This window comes from Strix uralensis, chromosome 2 (genome assembly GCF_047716275.1).
Source record: "Strix uralensis isolate ZFMK-TIS-50842 chromosome 2, bStrUra1, whole genome shotgun sequence".
Taxonomy (NCBI): Eukaryota; Metazoa; Chordata; class Aves; order Strigiformes; family Strigidae; genus Strix; species Strix uralensis.
In genome coordinates, this window is record NC_133973.1 from 37,953,565 (window position 1) to 37,970,988 (window position 17,424).

The 17,424-nt window shown below is 47.4% G+C and overlaps 1 protein-coding gene and 1 long non-coding RNA gene across 4 annotated transcripts in view; one reads left to right on the plus strand and one right to left on the minus strand.

Moving 5' to 3' along the window:
• C2CD2 (C2 calcium dependent domain containing 2) overlaps nucleotides 1-6,973 on the minus strand; it is a 41,305-nt gene extending 34,332 nt beyond the window's left edge. The window contains exons 1-2 of one of the 3 annotated variants that reach the window (XM_074858398.1): nucleotides 6,545-6,972; nucleotides 4,260-4,358 (exon numbers count right to left, since the gene is read on the minus strand). In XM_074858398.1, coding sequence (XP_074714499.1) covers nucleotides 4,260-4,358; nucleotides 6,545-6,829 — 384 coding nt within the window. In that variant the 5' untranslated portion in view covers nucleotides 6,830-6,972. Of the gene's footprint in view, nucleotides 1-4,259; nucleotides 4,359-4,887; nucleotides 6,347-6,544 lie in introns of those variants that run through there. The other 2 variants (XM_074858400.1, XM_074858399.1) reach the window with 2 other exon arrangements.
• Nucleotides 6,974-7,017: 44 nt separating this feature from the next.
• On the plus strand, nucleotides 7,018-8,108 carry LOC141939177 (uncharacterized). The gene is made up of 2 exons (XR_012627494.1): nucleotides 7,018-7,143; nucleotides 7,428-8,108. It is a non-coding gene; the product is annotated as an uncharacterized LOC141939177 (long non-coding RNA).
• Nucleotides 8,109-17,424: the final 9,316 nt, after the last annotated feature.

Sequence of the window (17,424 nt, forward strand, 5' to 3'; positions counted from 1 at the left end):
GGTGAGACCTCACCTGTAGGGCTGTGTGTCACTTCAGCCATCAAGCTCAAGAAAATGGATTTAACTGGAGCTGCTGCAGAGAATGGGTGCACAGGAGTGACTTACCAGGCAGGACAACATTGTGAAAAGAGACTTAAGAAACAACTTATTTAGCCAAGCTAAACAAAGGCTGGAAGGAAATAAAATTCCTTCACAACATATTTATTGACAGCAAGCACCATGGAAGAAAAGTAAATACACTGAGGCTAAAGGATTATACTAGTACAGAAACTAAAAACCAAGAAAAAAGAATAAAAAAAAGCTGCATGGGCCATGATTCCACTTAGGCTTGTAAAAAAACTCCAGTCACTAAAGCAGCAAAGCTCCAGGGCAGCTTTTCAAGCAAAACACGGAGTTAAAAGACAATAGGAACGGCACATGATAGTCAGGGCAGATCACCAAAAATAATCAGAAATAAACACATGTACGTAACTAAGAATGATTCCAGCTAGTACTGTAGCGATGACAACGAGAAACCCGTCTTTCCTGGAAAGGACAGCAGCCTTTGCTGCACAATGTCTCTACCTGCTTCAGAGCAAGTGGAACTGGAAGCCCCGAGGCCCCCGTGTGGCACGACCACGGGCTGCCAGCTCACAACAGGGTGGCTGCAAAAGGATACCAAGATGAAGCTATGACAGCTGTGTGGGTGCATAAGGCCTCCACAGGCATGCTGCGCAGCTCATCAGAAAACAGGACCCCTCACAAGCCTGCAAAAGTCCTCCTTTCTCTCCACCATTTCCCTCAGCAAGATTCATCACACAAAAATTAACATGAAGCTTTCATATTTGCTGTTGCCTGTCGTGATCCAAGACAGCCATTTCTTGTATAGCAACCTATTATCACTCATTAAAGGAATGGCACTCTGAGGGCATTTTACCCCATTCTATTTAAGCATGAAGCAGGAAAAGAAGGAAGACTTCTGTTGTATCTGCTCCACCTGTGCCAAGTCCCCAACAATAGAATCATCTTTTCTGTTGCCTTTGTTGTTGTTGTGAATTTCAAAGCCTCTGGAAATAGACTGCAGTAATGGAAAGGTTGGCAGAATTAGATAAGAATATTCCTAATGTTTACTTTATTAAAACAAAACAACCAACACCACACAATGAAAATGGGCCACTTCATTCTATATATTTAGGCTCTGGCCCAAAATTGGAGTGAAGGCAATGTATAAATAGAGGCTTTGTCAAGAAGCAGTGTGGTGTAACCTTCAGCCACAGAGCAGCTCTGTCCCTGTCACAACGGCTTTGGCCAAGCTGACAACCAGCAGCTTCCCCAACCGTGTCTGCAGCACTGCACTGTGGAACATACACCAGTTCTATAACTTTCAGCTTCTTTAAGGCAAGGAAGTACGTATATACGTAAGGACTGCATGTGTCAACGTGTGTCCTGGATATAAACAGAGCTGTCAGCACTAATGTAATAATTACAGTCTGGCTGGCAATCCCGAATTGTTTCAGAGCAAGACTTCCCAGGCAGGAGGCTCACTCCCAGCACCAGGCAGGCTCATCACCTGGCTGTGCTCCATGGCCCCGCATTCAGGACAGAGGACCACCCACCACAAAAGACATACCACAGGGCTCAATCAGCATACAGCTGTGTTAAAGTATTACGTATCCCATGTTTACTGCTTTTTTGATCTCTCACTCTCAGTCCTGCACTTTGATGACCACAACCTCTCTGATGCAAGGTCAAACACATATTTAAAGTGACATGCAATAAATCAAGCCCTAGCTGTTGAACTAAGGCACCTATATGCTCTTGCCATACCGATCACAAGTAAAGCAGCATGCTGAACTGGTTGCAGGAAAATAGTCTTGTGCCAGCTGATGCCTCAGGCAAGTGCAGAGCTCTGCAGGATGCTACAACATTGACAAACATGCAGCATATGGTCACAAACTACATTCAGAGCCAGTCACACGAGTAGTGAGTTATAAACACATATCAGAAATTTGTGTTTGAACTAGTTGCAGAGAGAGGTTTCAATTTCACAGGCAAAGATTAAGAGTTTGAAGAGCAAGGGGCAGACAGAAAACACCACAAAAAACCCCAACCTTTGGACCCTTGGTATTACCTGAGGAATATGCAAGACAGACAATTATTGTAGGAGAGAACCCCTGAGGTGTTTAGAGAAAGGTACGTGTTTAAGGAAGGAGGGAAAGTAGCTACCAGAGTGCCATGCTATGGTTATTATACGCTGAAATCCAAATAAACATTCAGGTGGTACCTTAACTGAAGGAGTAAGAATAATTCAGAGAAATTTTTCCAGCAGCTGTGCACAAGATTATGGAATTGGGTTTTGGGACAGTTCAGAACAACCCAGATTATGTAAGCAAACCCAGTTTAATCCAATACATGTTTAAATGTGCTTATATTGGTTTAAGCTGCTGCAAAACCACATTAGATTGCTGGCTGCAGTTTTACAGCTTGATCAACGTACTGAAATTGCTCAACCCAAGGTCAGACAAGGACCAGAGACTGCACAAGGGAGAGTGTCGGATTGCAAAGCCACAGGTAGGGGAGAGCAAGAGAACAGTCCTATAGCAGCAAGCAGTCCCCCAGGCTTAGGCTGCCGCAGAGCCAGTGCTTGCTACCTTCTGCTGCCCAAGCTTAACCACAGCAGGTTAAGGTGCCCACAGGGCACCGCGGGCACTGAACTACTGTGCTGCTACAGCAGTCAGAATCTACAGTTAAACACCACAAGTTAACTGAGGACTGCAGCAGAGATGCTGCCAGTGGTACAACACAACTTCAGGGAAATCCAGGACTGCAGCGCTGTGCCTTGGTTCTGACATGCAGGCAAAAGCAAGTTTTAGCTGAGACGTGGCTCTCGTGGGCCAGCCACGGGCACGGTACTCTGAGCACAGAGCTGGCCCCACGCACCCGGGCTGAATTTTGATGCTGGCCAAGGGCAGCCAGCAGACCCAAACCTACTGGCCATCTCCCATACAAACACATTCGCAGCCCTGCTCACCTTCCAGAAACGTTTTAAACACTGCACTGCAAGACACCTGTTTTTTTCTGCTGTTAGTCACCAGCTTTCATTTGCAGCAGATCTCCCTTGGTTGCTGGCTTCACACATTATACAGCATACCACTTTTAGACCTAGCAGTCCTCTCTCCTTACAATTTCCCATTGTGGTTTCTTCCAGTGGCACTGAGGAACACTAGCGCCAACTCTACAGCCCTACCAACTCCAGTCTCTCTAGCCTCAGTGCTGGGGCAGGGATCACTGGTAGGGGCAAAAAAAAAAGAAAGAAAAAAGGGGAAAAAAAAGAGAACAAGTGCACAAACAACTTTACATGTTGGCAATCCCCAGCTGCCACCCATCAGGGTGTGCCTATAAGTTGTGTATCAGGCAGATAGGCACACATAGTTTTCAAAGCAATCATAGTAGAGCTGCTTAACATCTAAATCAGACAGGCAAACCAAAATAACAAAGCAAAACTAGAAGAAAAGCATTAGGCTAATTTGATGCAGGTGCCTAAAGCTGAGCCCCAGTTCAGATGTGACTAGTAGTTACAGTCACCAGTATGAAAATGCAGAAACTATCACTGCTAAAAAGCATACATACAGGTTTTTTTCCCCTTTTAATGCATTATTACTCTGTTCTAAGAGCCACATTCTGCCATATTTTAATTTTACATGCACTAAGCCACTTCCCAGTATGTGGGGTGGGGGTGGGAGAGGAAGAGACCATTTGCTCCTCACTGAATACAGGATTCAGTAGAGCCAAGGCTTCACCCTCAGGACTTTGCACCTTCTCCACTGATCTCTACCCAGCTCTGACTTACGAAGCAAACCTGTAATCAGCCACACAAACAGGAAGATGCAAAGATGTTTTCCTGTCCCAGAGGAGAAGTGTCCCTTTCCTTCTTCACAAAGTCCCCACCCCACACTTCAGCAATAGGATGGGGAACCATCATATCGATCGTGAGTGTGTGGGGAGAGGGCTGCTGTACGAGTTCACCGAAGGTGTACCTATAAACTTGGCATAACATGGTTGTTGGTCATTCTGCAGAAGCCTTGGAGCACATTCTGCTCACTACTCGCAAAAGTGAATCAATGCAAAGAGGTTGTAGAGAGGCAGTCTCTTACTAACCTTGACAAACTTAGGTCAAGGTTATAGAACTATTGACAAATAAAACTCCCACTGATATTAATAAGAAAAGTCAACATTTCCTGACCAAAAGTACACTGAAACAAAACAAAACCTAGGTTTACCTTCTCTTGAGCTGACTTTACAACACTAACAACTTCTTTAACTGCTAGCTCAAGTGGTTCTGGTGGGTCATCTTCCTCAAATGTAAGCAACTGTGAATCCTAAGAAAAAAAAAAAGAAGCATCATTAGGTGAAGAACCCATCACTTGAAAACGAGTGATAAAAACGCACTGCCAGTGATGTTCCTGGAAGAACTGGAGACAGAATTGCAAATCTATGTCAAAACTTGTAAGTATTAATTGCATGACACCTCACTACATAATACAGGGTAGAGTCTGAAAACCTATACTTAAGACATAACTATGGGCCTAATCATAACTCATCTTTCTCTGTAGCAGAATATCAAAGTGCACAGCACAGTGCAGAGCAAAGCCCATGAGCAGTGACAGAGTTCAGTGAAACTGCTCTTCTTGAGTAAGAATTAATCAGTGCTGTAGTTTTAAAGGGGATTTTTGGTTTGACCTAGTAATACGGCTGCACTAGGCTATGCCAAAACTAAGAAAACACAAATATCATCTTGCAAAGGTGAGGAAAGAAGTCTTCCCCTCCCCAATCCTTCCTTGTGTGTGACAGCAGGCAGTGATGACAGCTACTCAGTGTTCACATAGACAGCAAGAAGACAGCGTATACCTGTTTTGGCAGTGAGGTCATACTTTCAGAGGCATCAGCACTCGCATTCTCCACCTGCTACCCCCACCGAGAGGTCAGCGCCGCTTCCCTCGTCACCCGAGGTTGTTTTGCACGCAGGAATTTCATTAGCTGTGTGCCGCTGACATTGTTTTGGGAGCCTGACAGCGGGAGCAACACCAACGCTGCAGTGCCAGGCGGTGAACTCATGGCAAGAGGCGGCTCCAGCTGCTCCCCGGGGGAAGGGGGGGTGTGCGCGCCCCTGTCAAAGTGGTTTTGGTCTCCGGTCAGGGTCGGGAAGCTGCTGCTTGTTTCTAGTTACTTTCAGTTCCTAGCACCTGTGCCCAAGCTGTCTGGGCTCTCCTCTTTCACAAGCGCAAGGCAAACCTTCGTTTTCTTAGCACAGCTAGTGCTTTTCTCAGATGCACTGTGCAACTTGAAAGGGCAAAGTATTTTCTCTCCGCTGCACTAACTTACGGTGAGGTCTGGAAAGAGTTAAATTGCTTTCCTTATCTTTCACCCACACCCGCTGCCCTGCTCTTCCTTCTCCCCCAGCCTGCTCCTTGTCATATAAGAAGCAAGCATGCTGGGGCTGCTGGGAAAGGAGCCTCCTAGACCTAGGGAGAGGGCTGCGCACAAATTCGGAGACCTAGGTACATGCTGCTTCCCAGAAAGTTTAGCCTCAGCATTTTCCACTGATACAGCAAGGGTTCAGTCCTTGGGACTAGGGAATTAGGTTGTCACGGCCTCACCTAACCTCCTCGCCTCTTAGACCTGGGCATGCCATTACAGACTAACGAGCGGGATGCCACGCTGTGCCCTTTGCAAGAAGGGTCGGATGGGAAGGGTGCCACGTTTTGCGTATCATACCTGACCTGGGCTAAAAGCAAACTGACCAAAACCTGAGAAGCCCACCATCCCGCAGCTGCCTGGCAGACGCTAGCCCTCAGCCTTACGCTGACACGCACACGGGTTCAGCGTGGCATCAGACAACGCGAAGGAAGCCCAGCTCTGGGATTTATTTGCCCAAGGACCGGCCGCGGGCCCCGTGCAGGCGCCCAGGCCAGGAAGTTTCCATTGTTTCCTCCTCCCCACGCCCGAACAATGTTATCGGCGGCGCAAGCCCCTGCCAGGGGCCGCGGGGGTCGCGGCTTTCCTCTCTCTCCTTCCCTGCTCCCACGCGTGCGCCCGCGCCGTGCCTCTGGCCAGCTCCTTCCTGCAAATTCCTGCCAAGCAGCCACCAAACATACACATATGTATGTACACACACACGTGCAAACACGTATCTACACACATATATGCATACGTACACACACACACACAGCGGTAAGCGCGCGGAGGGGCAGCAGCGCAGCGGCAGGCGCTGTCAGCACCCCCACACATCCTTGGAGCAAGTCCCGGTGTTCCTGCAGCTGCTCCTCGCTTCGGGCGGGGAGAGCCCCCACCGGCACAGGAGCACACGCCGCCCTCGCCCGCCCGGGCCCCGGCCCGAGCCCGGATGGACGCCCCACGGCGGGGAGGCCCCGACCCCGGCCCGGCGGAGCCGGCGGCGGCCGGAGCTCCCCGGCCGGGCCCTGCGGCGGGGCGGCCGCCCTTCCCCTTCTCCCCCCCCCACCCCCGCCCGCCTCCCGCCGCCCTCACCTGCGCCCCCGGCACTCACCGCCCGCGCCGCCGCCTCGGCGCTGAGCGCCGCCACCCAGGCCCGCCGCCACTGCCGCCGCCAGCTGCCCAGCGACAGCGCCCAGGCCAGCACCGAGCCGCCCTCCTCCAGCAGCTCGTCCCGCCTCGCCGGCGGCGGCAGCGGCGGAGGCGGCGGCCGGCCCCGCCGCAGGGCCAGCAGCGCGTACTGCACCAGGTAGACGGCCAGAGTGGCCAGCGCCGCCACGAAGAGGGCGACCAGCGCGCCCCAGCGCAGCTCGGCCAGCCCGCCCGCCAGCCACGCCATGGCTGACCATAATGGGAGCCGCGCTACCGGCCCCCACCAAGACGCGCACGGCGGCGGCGGGGCCGGGCAACGGGAGCCGCAGCCCGCGCAGGGCCCGAGCCGGCAGCGGCGGGACGGCGTCCGGCCGCCTGCCCGGGGACGCGCCGCGCCGCCCACAGCGCAGTCACCGCCCGGCCCGCCCCCGGCGGCGGCCCGGCCCCGGCCCCGGCCCCAACCACCGCCCCGGCCCGGCGCTGCCGGCGTGGGCGGCCCATGGGCGCGGCGGGGGCTGGCGAGCGGCCGGCGGGGTCCCCCGGCGCCCCGCGGCACTGCGGGTGAGGGGGCGGCCGGCGGCCTGGGGGGCGGCGGCCGCGGGAGGGAGCGGGGCGGGCGGCGGGGACGCGCGGGCTGCGGCCGGGGGTCTCGTCTGCGCCCTGAGCCGGCGGTTCTCCCAGAAACCTTTTGGGGTGCTGTGGGCAGCGGGGACGAGGAGAGCGCTGCCGGGGGGGCGAGAAGGGGGGGCTTCGCTAGAGACGGTGGGGCGGGAGGGGCGTTCGGGTGCCCCGGAAGGTCGCAGGTGTCGAACTAATAATTTTGGTTGGTTTTCATCCGACAAAAGGTTTCCCCTTGCATCACTTTACTTAGTGATGTCGTCTGCACACTAAGCAACAACTGCAAGGGAAGAATTACGAGAACAGCCCCTCACGTCTTTGCCCACGACAGACGAAGGTGTTAATGCCCGCCTGTGGGCACGACGTGGGAGTCGGTTATGAACCAGGCCTGACTTCTTCCCCCAAGAAGAAGGATCACATCATCTTTGTGTTCAAGAGGCTGAGGCATACTCCCCTAGTTCATGTCAGAATTGCGAAGCCCAGTGAATAAAATTGCCACGCTGCCCCTCGGCAGCAAGCGAGCATTTAGCGAAGGCACCCCTGTACGTAACGGGGTAACGTTTGCAGGTCTGTGATCACCTTCCTGCTCACCCCTTCGCAGCACGGCAGGAACAGCTAAGGACATTACGGGGCATTTTATTTTTCCCTCTGCTTCCTATCAAAGGGTGAACCCAAGCTTCCCTTTTCTTCCTGCTGCCTTATCACCTCCTCTGCAGAGGGTAACAAACTCACCGGAAGGAGGGAAAAACCAATTCTGTATTTCATTGTGAGCTGCGACCTAGAGTATAAATTCAGAACTAAGAACTTTCTACAAACCATGCTGAATGACTGTTGTTATCAGTAGGAGGTTTGCGATAAAGGGGAGGAAATTGTCTTTTGATAGTAAATAAAAGTTTCATAATCATTTATTTCTGTCACATTTATTTTTAGTAAGTTCTTGTTTGGTTTTCAGAGTGCTACCTTAGCTCATTGCTATTTGTGTCCTCATTTTTATTCTGCTTTTCTTTGCCTGCTTTATTTCTTTCATAGTGACTTTCTTTACCCGTGGCAGCTCCCAGCCGATGAACCTCACTTGTAATTTTTGCCCGATCCATGTGCTAAAACAACCAATGATTAAATCATTGAGGTTGGTAGTGAAATGTCATTGTGAGTTCTTGCTCTGCTCGGGTTTAGGCTATTGCCACTGTAGCCATAAAGGGCAGAAACATCTTTTCCTTGCTGGAAACTGGAATTCCAGACCATCGGAGTACGTGCCATGGATCACAGGGGGAAATAAGGAGGGGTCCCACGGTGCCTGGCTCTGGCGTACCTCCCAAGGGAGCTATGCAGATGGCAGGTGCTGAGGTGCAGAAGCCATGTGGGCTCACAGACCTGACAGCAAATGCTTGTTTGCTGGATGTTGTCAAGCGCATTCACAGCTAGAAGCAGAGGTAAAAAGAAAAGGGAAGTTAGTGCATTACAGAATCCCTGAATGGTTGAGGTTGGAAGGCACCTCTGGAGGTCATTTGGTCCAACCCCCCTACTCAAGCGGGGCCACCCAGAGCCAGTTGTCCAGGACCATGTCCACGTAGATGGCTTTTGAATATCTCCAAGGACTCTACAACTTTTCTGGGCAACCTGTACTAGTGGTTGGACACCCTCATAGTGAAAAAGTGTTTTTCCTTATGTTCATGGGGAACCTACTGTCTTTCAGTCAGTGCCCATTGCCTCTTGTTCTGTCACTTGGGCACCACTGAAAAGAGCCTGACTCCATCTTTGCACCCTCCCTTCAGATATTTATATACATCGATAAGATCCCTCCTGAGCTTTCTCTAGCCTTCCCCCCCCAGTTCTCTCAGCCTTTCCTCATACGAGACATGCTCCAGCCCCTTAATCATCTTAGTGGCCTTTCACTGGACTCTATCCAGTGGCGACACAGCACTCCAGGTGTGGCCTCACCATTGCTGAAGAGAGGGGAAGGATCACTTCCCTCAGCCTGCTGGCAACACTCCTCCTAATGCAGTCCAGGATGCCATTAGCCTTCTTTGCTGTAAGGACATGTTGTTGGCTCATGTTTAATTTGCTCTTCACCAGGACCCCCCAGGTCCTTTCCGCAAAGCTGCTTTCCAGCTGGTCGGCCCCCAGCACATACTGGTGTGTGGGGTTGTTCCTCCCCGGCTGCAGGACTTTGCACTTCCCCTTGCTGAACTTTGTGAGGTTCCTGTCAGCCCATTTCTCCAGCCTGGCAAGGTCCCTCTGGGTGACAACACAACCCTCTGGAGTATCAGCCACCCCTCCCAGTTTTGTGTCATCTTCAGACCTGCAGAGGGTACTCTCTGCCCCACTATCCAGATCATTAATGAAGCTGGTGAACAGGATTGAAACCCAATTTTGGCCCCTGGGGTACACCACTAGTTGCAGGCCTCCAACTAGATTTTGTGCCATTGATCTCTGGGTCCGGCCGTTCAGCCAGTTTTCAGTCCACCTCACTATCTGCTCATCCAGCCCATACTTCATCAGCTTCTCCATGAGGATCTTATGGGAGACAATGTCAAAAGTCTAGGTAGACAATGTTCATTGCTCTACCAAGCCAGTAGTTTCATCACAGAAGTTTATCAGGTTAGTCAAGCGTGACTTCCCCTTGGTGAATCTATGCTGAGTACTCCTGATGACTTTCTTGTTCTTCATGTGTCTGGCAATGGTGTCCAGGATTAGCTGCTCCATCACCTTCTCAAGGATCGAGGTGAGGCTGACTGACTTGTAGGTCCTGGTGTCTTCCATCCTGCCTTTCTTGAAGTTAGGAGTGGTGTTTTCTTTCTCCAGTCCTTGGGCACTTCTCCCTGTCACCATGTCATTCAAAGATGATCGAGCGTGGCCTTGTAATGGCATCTGCAGCTCCCTCAGTACTTGTGGGTGCATCCCATCAGGACCCATGGACTTACATATGTCCAGTTTGCTTAATCATAGAATCATAGAATGGTTTGGGTTGGAAGGGACCTTAAATACCATCTAGTTCCAACCCCCCTGCCATGGGCAGGATTAGGTTGCTCAAAGCCTCATCCAACCTGGCCTTGAATACTTCTAGGGAGGGGCCATCCACAACTTAAGTATTCCCTGACCTGATCCTCCTCCACCAGGAGTACATCTTCTTTGCTCTAGAGTTTCACCTTGGTCTCTGGAGCCTGGGTTTCCTGAAGGGCTGTTACACCAACATTTAATACAGTATTTTAGAATATGGGGGCTAGGCCTTTGGGAGGAGGAATAGGTTGCTGCTTGAGAAATAATAGTTGATCATTTTGTGTTGTAAATATATTGTCCACATTTGCACCCATAAACTACAAACTTGACAGGGACAGAACATGGTTTTATCTGCTGTAGTTAGTTCACTGTATGGACATAAGAAGAATAGGCTACTTGCCTGGCACACAAGGAAATCCCACACTCCATTTACTGACCAGCTGCCTTCTGCCTGCCTGACTCCAAAGGAGATTTAGAGTACACCTACATGATACCAAGCTGCTGAGATCTCCAGAGATCCACAACTAGAGCCATGTTGCTATGTTGGCACAGCTCCATACATAGGTTAATTGATCCCGTTGAGAGACTGGATTGATTAGCCGGGCTGATTTTAAGATCCAAACCAGTATCTTTGCTGTACCAGCTTGTCTGCAGATAGCTCAGGGATTTCTAATACAGCACTGCATTGTGTGGCTGACAAACCTGCCCTTAGCTTGTCCCATGTTTCAGTTCCCCATATATGCCACATAGACAGTTTTCTTTAACTGGCAGGAATTTTGTGAGTCTAATTAGTGAACATGAAATGACGAGAAAGAGTGAAAGAATACACTGAAATATTAAGAACAGTTTTCCTTTACAGAACTTTATCAGCTATCTTGTTACTAGAAATATTTTACATTTTTACTTTTGAAGTATAGCAAAAATATGTGGCAGCTAGTATTTAATTATTTTCCTTTTTCATGCACCTGTGAACTTGGAATAGCCCTCTCTGAACATTCATAATCTTACCCATCAAAGCATAGCTCTGGGGATGCGATTAGTAAAGTAATTAGTTTTTCATAATTCTGTGTACTTTGAAGCTGGGAACTGTGATTCTGACTTGCTCCTAGGCTCTGCTATGTGCTGTGTTTCTAGGAAGCAACTTCTGTACTTCCCAAACCTCAGCTTTTATTTTAATTAGCAAGAATATATCTCTGTCAGTGATGGTTGCAAAGCAAGTTTAAAAAGTGTAAAGGGAGTGAGATTGATACAGAGTTGATTTTACAAGGGTTCTGGAGCAAGAGAGTTATAAATGCATCAGTCATCATGGTTACCTCACTTGTCCTGTTTTGGTCCTTTGAAGTATGAATTTTATTAATTGTTTCACTCCATGTTGGAAAGGCAAGAAGAAAACTGCAGACCTGTAGCTTACTCTGACCTAGTCTATGCTAGAATGCTTTGCTGATAGAACTACCCTAGGCACATGAACAACAAAGAAATATCTCACCCGTTAACTAGTGCTGCGGTTCATCATACCTCTGTTCAGGGATGCTCTTTTCCACCCCGCAGACAGAATGTGGGCAGAACTTTTTGGACCTTGACATTTTGTTTGAACTTTCCAGATTTGTTGCAACTTTCCAAATATGTTGCAGGTGGGTGGAACAGTGGCTTGGACTTGGGACAGGCAAATGTATATGCCGGGGTGGGACACAGCAGGGTAACCGGAAAATGCTAGATCTGAGACTATCCTGAGTTCTGTGTTATAGATATAAGCAAAGGGAGCAGGATGAGATCATAGTTGTTTAATCAATTTCATTTTTAAAGCTGTGAGCAGAACAATGACCAAAAAAAGCGCAGTACGTTCAATCGCTGCAATTAAATGATCACTTATACAATTATAATGTACAGAGATAAAATCAATCCAAACCTTTCCCACTAATTCTCTGCCTCTGAGCTCCAGAGTATTTTTTACACACATGAAAGAAAGAGAAGGTTCATAAGAGGCCATACACGCAGTCTAACATGAAGTCTGAAACAAGTGCTTTGTCAGGACAGTGTAATAGTGTAAGAGATGCTTAGTTTAGTAAAACTGCACTTTGGCCAGCAGAGGCTTCTTCCAGTGTCCCAGGGCTCTGTGTGATGCTGCCTTTCCCTGTGAGGTGGCTGTAACAATGTCTTCATTATGAGATTTTGCTAGCATAACAGCCAGCCTGAGGTGGTACCACCAAACACTCTTCATTGACAGCTCTGCTGGCAGAAGGAGGCCTGTTAATTTTCACACCTGAAATGTGACCCCCTCGGCATGTTACTTCTCATGGAAGAGGGAACTGTTTCCCCTTTCACATGTAGCATTTCAGCCTCTCTCCCACTCTTTTACCTGCTGAGCCAGAGGCAGGTAACAGGCATGTCCTTTTACCTGCTGACTGTGGCAAGTTTGCTCAGGAATTGTGGGGCAAGGAAAGACACAGTGCTAAAGCTAAAAGATGAGCTCCTCCACTTGGTCCTGTCCTTATGTGTACTCACTCTCCAGCCTGTTTTCTGTAGCCCCTTTCTAGGTGAGATTCAGTACGCGTGACCCATCTTGTCTCATGTGAGTCAACATACCAGAAACGTTGTCCCCTGCTTTGTGACAGCTGTCTGAGAGAGTGACGGGTGTGCAAAGAGCTGGAACAAGGGCCAGGTGGGATGCGCAGAGAAGCCTTGTTGGAAGATGGTCAACAGTCTAGCACCAAGGAGGTGCCACTAAGCAAGCTCTCCTAACTAGGAGCTAGCATGGGGGCAAGGAGGCTAGCACTCAGCTGGCTCTTGATCTAGAATAACTCCCACCAACTTGTGTCTTCCAGAGAACATCCTCTTCTTACGAAGGAGTCTTTCTCCATACAAAAAAGGCTCCGAGATGATGACATCATTAGAGCTTCACTTTGACAAATGCTCTTATTTTTGGTTCTTTTGCAAAAACAGGAGGTATCTGATCTATCCAAACACCAATTTCTATTGAAGAAAAAGTAGTATGTCCACCATGACCTCATAATAAAAAAACTTCAATTCATTTAGCTCATTTAGTTCTTCTTTGCCCAAATGCCTACATCTCTTAAGTGCTTAAGAAGGCATACTGCCAGGAGCTGAGTTTTTCATTAGATCAGAAAATATATCTTATAGCTTTGTTATTATATATGTTATTAATATACAGGTCTGGTCCTAAAAAAATCTTGAAAAAACAGTCATGCCCTATAAATATAATTGTTGACAATTTGGCTAAGTTTCAAAACAAATAGGTCACAATGTTTTATTTTGACCACTCATAATTTCGAATTATTCATTCAGATATAAAGCAAAACTGCAAAGCCATGTTTCGATTCTATTATAGCAACCATGGACCCAAGTTGGTACACCTTGGATACTTGTACTTTCTTTTGAAGCCATTCATGCACCAGAAATACAGCCTATCAATCAATGAAAAAAACATGAGAAAGCAGACAAATAATAGCACCATGGTGTTTGCATTCATTGTAGCACATCGGTATTCCACCCATTAATTTTAGAAGTCTCTTATCATTTTATCGTATTATAATTGTTGTGCTTTTCTCTGTAGGATCACACTTTGCCCCCTCTCCAATATCCGGTAAATAATCTATTCCTAAGTGGTCATGATTTTGCAAGAGGAACAAAGGCTAACAACAGCCATTTGGTCTAGAATTGCTCATCGTTTCTTTTACTGCTTGTACCTGGCACTGCAATGGAAGAAGGAAAACTATTTTTGAGAGTATTATTTTTTCTATGATGACGGCTCTTCAAAAATATATTTACTAGACTTCAGTAAAATACTGTGAGTTTTTAGAAACTAAAACATGACAGACTAGCTTCTTTTATTTTTTTTCACCTGCTGGAGCCAGTTATATTCTCTCCACCAGAGAGCGCAAGTATCACCAGAGGGGATGGTGCTGGGATGGAGAGATTGCTGTACTTGCAAGCAATATTGTGAGCTGTCTTCCTCAAGGACGGCTCTCTAGACATGACGGGCGATTCCAGCTACATGAAGTTTCTTGCCTGTGGCTTAATTTAGGCTGAGAGTTAAGATTGTGTCCAAATGGTTAAGGCTTCCCATGTTCAAGGAACTACTGGACAGATTCCTGCCTCTCCTTCTGAATCTCGGGCTCCAGCCCAGGAGATGCTGACTTCCCAGAGACATGTGCTTCTCCCCTACAGTACAAACACTCATATGCTCCTCAGACACATGCTGGAGGACACTAAGACCAACTGGCTTTGGGACTGTTGGGCATCAGAAGGAAGAAAGGACTTGGTGAGTAGTAAAAGAGATCTTCAAGTTTTAGAGAACAAAGACATTTCAAGCAATGTTGTAGGAAATCAATAGCAAGAGTATGAAACAAAATAAAGGCTTTTGGCTTTTGAAAAATCTCAGAACCCACGACTTCCTCTAGAAGAACAGTGAATATGCTCCAACTCAGCTAGATGGCTAAGAAAACCCAAGGGCATGTACTAGTTTTGTGGTGCATGTTTTCCCAGGGCACACCCCCATGGGTACTGCCCTAAGGCTAAAACACCTTGACTCTGGAGCACATGGGTACAGACTCACTCACAATATGGTTATGCAAATTCTCCCAGTTACTTGGAGAAGAATGCAAGTGTTAGGGCACCAGCAAATGGTAAAAAGCTTTTAACTCTTCAGTCATGAGTTCACATTATGTTTAAGTGTGTTGACTATGTGTTATCATAACAGGTGTTAAGCTACAACTAGTGCTCTTGCGTTTTCTTAGACAACTGTCTGCACTGCAGAAACCATTGGGATAGACTGGCATCCTCCTTGACAGTCCCAACAGGGAGTCAAGGATTCAAGAGTCTGGAATGAGACGCACCTCACCTCTCCACTCCTAGCTGTCAGTTAGGCAGAAAGCATGCTGCTTAATGAAGGAAATACCACAGAAGACAGCTTTTAGGCAAAAGTGTATCGTAGTGTGCCTTTGACCTAACAGGGAATTTTCTTCAAACTCAGCAACTGCCATGTAACTGAGCCATATTTAAACACGCTCACATGCATTTTTATATACATACATACATATACATAGAGAGAGGGGGTTCATCTTCGGTGTGATGCTTTTGAGTGTAGCTCTTTGGGTAGATGTGATGGTGCAGTCTTTTTTTTTCTGGCTCCTCCTAGTGCCTGTCCACATTGTTAGAGGTACATAATAGATTATAGGATCATCTCCATAAAATTAAGGTTCCATGTGATTCTCCCCCTCTTGAGCCTTGTAGTAATACTTGCTAAAAAACTATCCAATTTCAAATTTCATTTTTAATATCTGTGATTCTCTTCCAGACTTAGTCAGAGTGACAGTTTGGTATTTTTACAGTTTTTTTCCTCATGCTTTTAAAAAATGCATTTACATGTCTTTACATGCCTCAGTCAAATTTCTCCTGAAAGAAGTAATCTGAATGCAAGCCAACAAAGCTAAATTTCCTTCTTGTGGCATTTGGCTGCTCAGTTGATTGATGAGTGAAGAAGAGGCAGCAGCAAATAGCAGCTGCCTTGTTAATCACAGCCCTGGGCTGCCATGCAGAGAGGAAGTTTTTACCTTCCCCCCTGTGGGTGGGAACAGCTGTGTCTGTTCTGACATTAACTGGGCTCCAGGCAGTGTGCCCTGCAGAGCAAGAGATGTGCATGAAGCCAAAGACTAGCCAGCTGTGGAAGGAGCAAGTAGGAGAGCAAGAGTAAGAAGGAGTCAGTAGAGCTGTATTTACTGTTCTATAGATTTTCTTCTGGTTTTAGATCCCCCATCTTTAGGAACCACAGGTGCATGTGGTGAAGTGGAGAAACTGCAAATGTACCTCCACAGGTGTAGTTGCCACACCTGGTGGAGCCCTCTGGACATGCAGTTTTCAAAGCCTGTTCCAAAAGGACCCAAACTTCCCTCAGTGCAAGATTTCAGGGGAAATATTATTAAACAATCTTTTGGGAAGTTTTTCTTCCCTTAAACTCTTTCATAGACTTTATAGCAGAGTAATCGATGCAGTTTCTGTCAGCCAAAAAGAGTTAGAAGGTGTCAAACCACAGGGACACATAGTTGTTCATTAGGGAAGAAAGGAAAAAGCGGGAACCAAAGAGCTGTATTCACCACAAATGACACCTTAAAACACAGGCTGATTTTTTTTCTTGTTTTTGGCAGGGCCACAGTGTGCTTTCTTCTATATCTTACATTCTTCTGCTGTTGTTTTACTTTCTCACACCTCTTCTTCTGGCTCATTGCCCTTTGTTCCTTCAGATACCTGCCTGTGAAGCCTGCAAACCTCAGCATGGTCTCTTCCTTCCAGCAGAAGCATCCCTGGATGCTAATAACCCCAGCAGGTCTTATTGCCTCATCACTGCCTCATTTTTAACACCAGTGGACTTCACTGGAGACATGCACATTGCTGGATGAGAGCCTGTGCCCTCAAATATCAGCTTAAGCCAATGACTACAACCAGGGCTCCATGATATCGAAGAACTGTATCCATCCTAGATCTTCGACTGATAAGACATTAAGAAATTGTTAAGGGTTGTATCAAAACTGCAGAGGCAATTTAAAGCAAATTCTTTGTTAGCAGAAACTGGCTTTGCTTTCAATCTACTCATTCGACACATGTAAAACGAAGGGGAAATAAAAGTTATGTTGCTCCATTGCAGCCAACACCTTGAAAATTTTTATTGCCAGAGTATTTCAGGACTCGAAACAGAAATATTAGACATGTAGGTCTAATAGTAACAATTATCCTGTTAGTGTTTGTATATTAAAAAAAGAGTGATAGCTGGAAACATCCTGTGAATAGAATAGTAAGTAAATGTTACTGGATTTGTTTGAGGAGCAACTGTCTTAGAAGCGGATGGCTGGAATTAGAACAAAAAACCTCCATGAAAATGCCAAGAGCATTGCACCTGTTATCAGTAACGTTTTATCATTTTGGTTTGCTTCTTGACTTTTATGTCAATTAGAGGTTTTATGGTCTCTGGAGCAGACATTTTCTGTGAAGCATTTAAGCAGATGTCAGACTGCTCTGAAACAGTAACAGAGAGAGGACTGTATATAGATCTTAACTGGATGCAGAAAGAGCTGGAGGAGTTCCTTATGCTGAAAGGAGAAAGAGGGACCCAAACCTTTGGTGATTTACGACTCTGTGAACGAGTCAGAGAGCAGCCCTCGGCCCTCTCATTGCCTTTTCCACAGCTCGCTTAACTTCTGATGTGCAGGGATACTC